Genomic DNA, 7,474 nt, shown 5'->3' with positions numbered 1-7,474 from the left:
TTATATCTACTTGCGTAGTAATCCAAATTAGAGGCCCTTCACCTCTCTAGTCCTCAGGCTAAATGATCTGCTCTCTGAACAAGGGCTTTTCTTCTCTACTTCTGCATTTCCCTCGGCTTTCGCGGCTCTGCTGTTTTGAGAAAGGAAGAGAAACTCTCCTGCGCTTTCTCCAGGCCAGGCTCTGTTTTCTACGCTTCGGTTCCGTTATCTTTCTTTCTAAGGTAAAGAAACCGAATTCTTTTAAACTTGCTAAAGGAAAGCATTGAACCGTCTGATCATTTTGGTGGACATTTTGTGTATTTGACCCTGTCTCTCCCCCCCCCCCCCCCGGTTTCGGTTGGTTTTTTTTCCACCTTCGTTTCCGCGGGAGGCAGATCCAATTTGTTGGGACCGAGAGGGAGGGGGAGAGAGAGGGGGAGAGAAAAGGAGAGAGAGAAAGAAGGGGAGGAAGAGAGAGGGAGGGAAAGGTACAGAGGGAGGGAAGAGAGAGGGGGGAGAGAAGGGGGAGGGAGGGAGTGGGAGAGAGAAAGGAGACAGGGAGGGAGAGACAGAGGGGGAGGAGAGAGAGAGGGAAGGAGGGAGGGAGAGAGAGAGAGAGAGAGAGCGGGAGGGAGGGAGAGATTGCCGAGCGCTACGGCGACGGCGTGCTTGTAGCCTCTCTGACTTCAAGCCCGAGCTTTTCTCTTCCCGAGTGGCGCCAGGACCGCCAGCCGTAGTGAAAGAAGCAACATTTCTGTTTCTCTCCCTTTTTGGCAGCCAGGCAAGATGTTTTGTGATGGAGAACAAACCCCGGAGGGCCGCCCGCTCTCAGTCCCGCGACGCAACCAGAAGCAGCGCCGTCCAGGATCCTTCCGAGGCAGCGTCTTCGAAGACCCGCAATGAGAAGGTCCCGTCGGCCAGGGCTCCTCCCCCTCCCCCACTCGCCCTCCCCGAAAAATGAAGCCGCCACGACCCTCGCGAAAGCGATGACCAATCCACGCCGCCTTTTCGTCCGATAGCCCCGCCTCTTTGCCCTCCCAATCCCCTTCGCCATTTGCATAAAGGATGCCCGCGGGAGCTCCAGCGGGGAGAGTGGCGGGCTGCGCCTCCGTCGAGAAGCGGGAGCGCTTCGGGGAAGCCGCGCGTGGCCGGCCGGCGGGAGGGGAAAGCTCTGCGCCGCCCGTCGCTCCCTCCGCTTCTCCCGGCAGCTTCGGGGGTTCCCGAACGGGCCCCGCTCAGAGAGCGCGCGCGCGCACTTCCCCTCCGCGCCCCTCGGCAAGATGCGCCCCGGCGAGCTTCTCCCGCGTCTGCTTTGCCTCTCCGCGGCTTGCCTCGGCCCGGCCGGCGGGCTCTTCCTCTTCGGAGAGCCCGAGTTTTCCTACAAGCGGTCCAACTGCAAGCCCATCCCCGCCTCGCTGCTGCTGTGCCGCGGGATCGAGTACCCCGATATGCGGCTGCCCAACCTGCTGGGCCACGAGACGGTGCAGGAGGTGCTGGAGCAGGCGGGCGCCTGGATCCCGTTGGTGCAGAAGCAGTGCCACCCGGACACGCGCAAGTTCCTCTGCTCCCTCTTCGCGCCCGTCTGCATCGTCGACTTGGACGAAACTATTGAGCCCTGCCATTCGCTTTGTGAACAGGTGAAGAACAGCTGCGCCCCGGTGATGTCCGCCTTCGGTTTCCCTTGGCCCGACATGCTGGATTGCAGCCGCTTTCCCCAGGACAACGACCTGTGCATCCCCCTGGCTAGCAGCGACCACGTCCTCCCGACCCCTAGAGAAGGTAAGAGCAGCTGTGCAGGTTTAGCAATGGGGCCGTGGCGCCAGCCTCTCTTGGAACTAAATCCGAAAGTCTCTCCTGATGAGGAAGACAAGATTACAGCTTTAGACTGTACTTTATCATAAATCTTTAGAGCATCAAAGTAGAATTCCTCTGCAATTGGTCTTTTTCATATTGAATTAGAAGCTCGTCTACGTTCAAGCGGCTTTCTTTTGAAGTAAATGGTTATTTGGGGCATATTTTGAGACAATGATTTGGGGCACTTTTACTTGGGTAGAAATCATTCAAAGATCTCCTTCCAGTACATGAATAAGATTGCAGTCTTAGGCTGCCACCCTAAGCATCTCAGTGGAATACATAGGAAGAATAAGTTTGCTAAGAATACTTCTTTGTAATGTCATTTAAAAGGATAAAGTATCAACTTTCTACATACCATGTTTTTTTCGTCACAGATATAAATTTGGAGAAATAAAATGAACTTTACAGCGTATAATGTAAATTCGTTTCTAAGAACTTTAGAACATCACATCTCAAATTTTCATACAGCAAAAAAGTACCACAGCACCAAAAAAAAAAAAAAAAATTGATTTGCAAGACACCATTAATGGTAGAAACCAAAACAATTTTAGATTTTGCTTTCCCAGATTTGGAAAGTTCAGCGCAGTCTCTTTACCAGAATGAAGCTAGATTGGATTCAGTAAGATCTTCTGTAGTTTTAAATATGGGTGTTTAAAATTGTCCTATCCACATCCTCTCCTCTCCTAAACTTGTTCTTAAGCAAATTTATTCAAAGTAATCCCCTAGGTCTGCAACTGTAGACCTTATGAATATTAAGCTGTGGAAGGTTAAACTGGGGAATCCTGAATAAACATTCTTAAGAACAAGTTTAGGCTATGACAGGATTAGGATCCTGATAAGAGCTTATTTAAACTAAGCGTGTACTATATAGGATAATAGCTTTAAACAACCCTACAGTATTACACAGATCTGGGATCTGTGAGCTTCTACTTCTGAAGTTGCACTGTGACTTGGAATAATGCTTGCACTTTGAAAGTCCTCTAAAGGTTCTTTTAAAACTTACTCCTTGCAGTGCCAAAAGTTTGTGATGCCTGCAAAAACAAGAATGAAGATGACAACGAAATTGTAGAAAACTTGTGCAAAAATGACTTTGGTAAGTATGAGGGAGAGGCTCTGATTGAAAACTGGGGGCTTTGTTCGCTGATTGCAATAATAATCCGTGTTGTAAGCAAGGAAGTTGTGGTCAGTTTTAAATGGCAAATGCATTTAAGCTTTTATTTCAACAGTGGATCCTAATTCACCTAATCATGGGATTATGATTAGGTTTCTATTTAGTCTATCAGACTAGGAGGCTGTTTAGAACTGCTCTTTGTAATAAACATGTTGGGTGCTCTGGCCTTTCTATGGTTGTTCTCTTTTCTTTACAACTTTGTCCACTGTGGCCTCAACTCCTTCCTAGGTAGAAAGAAATGGGATTCTAAAGTTTTCTTAGCTGGAAGTCCAAACTAATCTTGATGCTTGAATGGGGGGGGGGATCCTGTTCTCCTTCATGGATATTGGTTGTCCCATAGCTGACAACAAAAACTGGTTTAGTTCTCAATAGTTTTACCAGTGATTCTAATTCCAGTACCTCTGTCTATATAAACCAACTGGTTTTTACATTTGGTCACCTTAGGTCAGTGGTTCTCAACCTTTTTAATGCCGCGACCCCCAACCGGTCGTAAGTCAAGGACTACTCAACCGGTCGTAAGTTGAGGACTACTCAACTGGTGCAGCACCGTTTGCAGAATGGGACTTTTGGCGGGCTCAGCAGGGCAGAGACAGCCTGGACAATTACTATTGGCTTTTGAAAGCCAATAGAATTAGACTCTATTCAAGAGAGTCTATTCTATTGGCTTTCAAAAGCCAATAGAAATAAAAGGAAGTAGCACAGCTAAGGAAAAGGGGGAAAAAATGGCGGACTGCGTTGTTTGGCGACCCCCGTGAAATGGTCGTTCGACCCCAAATGGGGTCCCGACCCACAGGTTGAGAACCACTGCCTTAGGTCATGGGTAGGCAACCTTGGCTCTTTTATGATTCGTGAAGTTCAACTCCCAGAATTCCTTGAGTCCACGTGTCATAAAAGAGCCAAGGCTGCTTACCTCTGCCTGAGATAGTAACAGAATCCAGGAATTAGCTAGTTGTATATAGGCATATACTGTATATCTTTTTTATTACCCTCTGAAACTGCAATATCAGGTATTTCAGAGTTGCAGAAATATAAATAATATGAATGTGGCAGCGTTGAATTTTGTGATTTGTTGCTGATGTGAAATGGAGCCCAGTGGCATAGTCATACTGGAGGCCTTGGTTTCATTCTGTTTCCCTTCTGCCCACCTGCAGAGGAAGGGGGCTAAGGAGGGAGGCCTCTGCTTCGGTCCTGCTATGAATTTGAAAACAGGTTTTATCCTGCCCAGTCCCCATTTCTTATGCAGCAGGGAGGGAGGGAGGGCTTCATGGGAAGAATAAAATAGATATTGCTCCTGACTTTTCCAGAATACAAGACAACCACAAAAATATGAGAGGAAACCTGAGAAACACTTTGATAGTCTTCACTATCAAATTTTAAGCTGGTATAACAATTGTAAATGTACAGCATTGTTACATTAATTTACAACAAGCCCCCAACAACTGTGGCAGACTTTTTACATTCCATATTGGTAGGAAACTGGCATCTTTTCTTAAAAAGAGATGAATCTGTCTTTTGAAAATCTGAAATGCCAGGAACTAATGAGCGTTGGCTGTGAAGAAAGCAGAAAATTGCTTTACAGAGTTAAGACAAATAATATATCAATTCGGGATAAGAATATTTAGAAAATCCTTCTGAATAAGACAGGTAAAATGTCATAAACTAACAGGCATAAATGATAAATGCATGTTGTAATTTTATTATATTCTAACTGCAATAGTTATTTCATTACAGCGTGATCACAAATGTATAGGGATTAATGCCCTTATCATTAAAGAATAGCATAGACAGTGAGTTATTATTCATTAACTAGTATTGAGTTTTCATCTGACATATCCACCAGCAGATGTTTGGCTTTTCTTGGTAAGCATGATACTATTTTCCTCTTTTCAATTATTGCACCAAATCTAATTTATCTATAAAACCCAATTATTTTTGCTCATTCTTTCAAATGCAATAGACAAAATACACTGATTAACCAATGAGTTTTATAAATTAAGCCAAACTATTTTCAGGAAAGATGGCTGTTCCCCCTTCCCACTTTCAGGTTTGTGCCACTCTTAAAACTTTAACATACAAAAACAACCAACAAAATCTAGAGGAAGAGGCTCATTTAGCAAAGGCATTATTTTTTTCTTTGAAAGTGAAAGAAATACACCCCAAGATTGATTCGGACTGAAATTACTTTCATGCTCTTGATGCCTTTAGAAATGGAGCCACCTGCTGACCGTTTTGTCAGAAACTGACAGTTTAATTAGCAAGAGAAGACCTGCCTCGCTGGATTCTCTTTATGTGGCAGAATGAGAGGGAGAAAAAAAAAAATCTTTCCTTCTCTCTCTTCCTTTCTTTTACCCCACTCCCCCACCCCTGCTCTGCTCCCCACTATCCCTATTAGCTCTAAAGATAAAAGTGAAGGAGATCGCCTACATCAATGGAGACACCAAGATCACTCCGGAGACAAAGAGCAAAACCATCTACAAGCTGAATGGGGTGACGGAGAGGGATCTAAAGAAGACAGTGCTTTGGCTCAAAGGCGGCCTCCAGTGCACCTGTGACGAGATGAACGATATCAATGCACCATATTTAGTCATGGGACAGAGGCTGGCTGGGGAGTTGGTGATCACCTCCGTCAAGCGATGGCAGAAAGGCCAGCGAGCCTTTAAGAGGTTTTCACGCAGCATCCGCAAGCTGCAGTGCTAATTGTTGGCGTCTCTGGTCGCCTTTAGTCGCCATGCCTTAAAGTTCTTTTACATCTTCTTTCCGCAGCCATAAATGCCCTGCAGCATGAAGGAGCCACTTCTTTTAAGAAGAAAAGAGACTCCCCCCCTTCTAATTGTGTACATTTAATAAACTATAGTTGCCCCAAACATAATTTTTCTTCTGTATAATTATTTCCAAACTGTGTCATTTAGATTGTTGCAAAATGTAATTTGATCCTCTTTTAATTATTCATACTCATTTCTAATCATACATTCTGTCTGGTTAACCTTTCTGCATTGGTTATGTGTCCATCTGGGAACTGGAATCAAGTTGTTAAGTTTGATTTTGTTCAAGTAAAAACAAATGTGGGAATCACAATGTGGCAGATAACAATGTCCAAGTTTTTACTAAGTGGGAATTATTTTGCTACCTGGCATTTAAAAGACAAACTTTATTTGTATACAGTTTACTCTTACAGAAATTATGACTCAAAGACAAGCAAAAACAGCTCAAGAATACTTTGAGAATTTCTTTCCTCAAATCCTCTGCAGAATTATATGTGTTTAAGGCCTCTAAAGCCCATGAGCTTGGTGTGCATTAGGCTGAAATCTCATGCACACTTCTTGTGGAGAAGTGACTGCATTTTATGGGACTGGCGTCTATCAACATTCATAGTTGCATTGGAAGCTTGCTATAGACTATAGCTCTTACAATGACTTGTTTTACCTTTGACTATTAGGCCTAATTTTATCTAATCAGGAATGTGCTATCTAGTTTTATTAATTATAGAGAAATTATCCATGCGCATGTGCTACTTGTGCAAGAACTACATTCATAAATACGTATTACTCATTTGCACATAATATTTTATAGAAAGCTTAGTACTAATTGTTTTAAATTAGTAGAGTTGTGGTGCAGTGATTAGAATCCAGTATTGCAGCTAATTCTGCTGACTGCCAGCAGTTCGATTCTCACCAGCTCAAGGTTGACTCAGTCTTCCATCCTTCCGAGGTTGCTAAATGAGGACACAGATTGTTGGGGGTAATATACTGACTCTGTAAACCGCTCATAGAAGGCTGTAAAGCATTGTGAAGCGGCATATAATTTTTAAGTGCTATTGCTAAATTGAAGTACTCTGTTTTGTGCTTCACAAATTAGTTTCTGTAGCCTAACTGTAAAGTAGTGATTATTTGAAAAAAGAGTTGTAAAATATTACTTTAACAAACCTTGTAAATATTCCAGATAAACCTTATATTCCTGTACATAAACTTTACATTACAGTTTATACTTTGTTGTGTTTTTGTCTTTAGATTTTGTGAAAACAGCTCTGAAATCCATAGGATCCATTTTTATTGTATCTTTTTTGTCGTCTTTGTAATAAAAGATATATGAGAAATTCACTGCCTCTTAAGTTAGTTAAAATGCTGCACTAGTTGAAATGTTGTTGTATATGTTGTACATTCAACTGACATCTTGGATCATCTTAGTAAATCAGATCTATTAAGTATACTGTATGTGTGAAAAACAGGTAATCTCCAAAGTAGAACTTAACCAGGCTTTTAAATAGTCATTCACAAAATATATAGTTTATTACTAGTTAACTACCAATAAATTTCTGATGTATACTAAATTATTATGCTATAATTTAAACAATGATTGATTGTGCTTCAATAAAATCCTGCATCATGTAATAGCATATTCACTCAAATATGAATTTTAATTCCTATAACACTGGATACTGCATAAAAAATTTGAATTACTTGGGCATAAGAC

The 7,474-nt window shown here is 42.9% G+C and overlaps 1 protein-coding gene across 1 annotated transcript; it reads left to right on the top strand.

The window, feature by feature from the left end:
- The first annotated feature begins 1,024 nt into the window (after positions 1–1,024).
- On the top strand, positions 1,025–7,091 carry SFRP2 (secreted frizzled related protein 2). Its single transcript, XM_039346996.1, has 3 exons — positions 1,025–1,758; positions 2,846–2,926; positions 5,397–7,091. The coding sequence occupies exons 1-3, from the start codon at positions 1,260–1,262 to the stop codon at positions 5,699–5,701; spliced, it is 885 nt and encodes a 294-aa protein (XP_039202930.1). The 5' UTR covers positions 1,025–1,259; the 3' UTR covers positions 5,702–7,091.
- The last annotated feature ends 383 nt before the right edge of the window (positions 7,092–7,474 follow it).

The sequence above is a fragment of the Crotalus tigris genome, unplaced genomic scaffold (genome assembly GCF_016545835.1).
Source record: "Crotalus tigris isolate CLP2741 ecotype Arizona unplaced genomic scaffold, ASM1654583v1 scf7180000018043.2394770, whole genome shotgun sequence".
Taxonomy (NCBI): domain Eukaryota; kingdom Metazoa; phylum Chordata; class Lepidosauria; order Squamata; family Viperidae; genus Crotalus; species Crotalus tigris.
Note: the sequence above shows the minus strand (reverse complement) of the source record. Positions and strands in the feature narration are given on the sequence as shown.

What these genes read in the sequence shown, in the direction of transcription:
- SFRP2 (XM_039346996.1), top strand. Translation starts at nt 1,260, where the DNA reads ATGCGCCCCGGCGAGCTTCTCCCGCGTCTGCTTTGCCTCTCCGCGGCT. An exon ending in CCTCCCGACCCCTAGAGAAG is followed by an intron (nt 1,759 to 2,845) that starts GTAAGAGCAGCT and finishes TACTCCTTGCAG; the next exon opens with TGCCAAAAGTTTGTGATGCC. An exon ending in CTTGTGCAAAAATGACTTTG is followed by an intron (nt 2,927 to 5,396) that starts GTAAGTATGAGG and finishes TATCCCTATTAG; the next exon opens with CTCTAAAGATAAAAGTGAAG.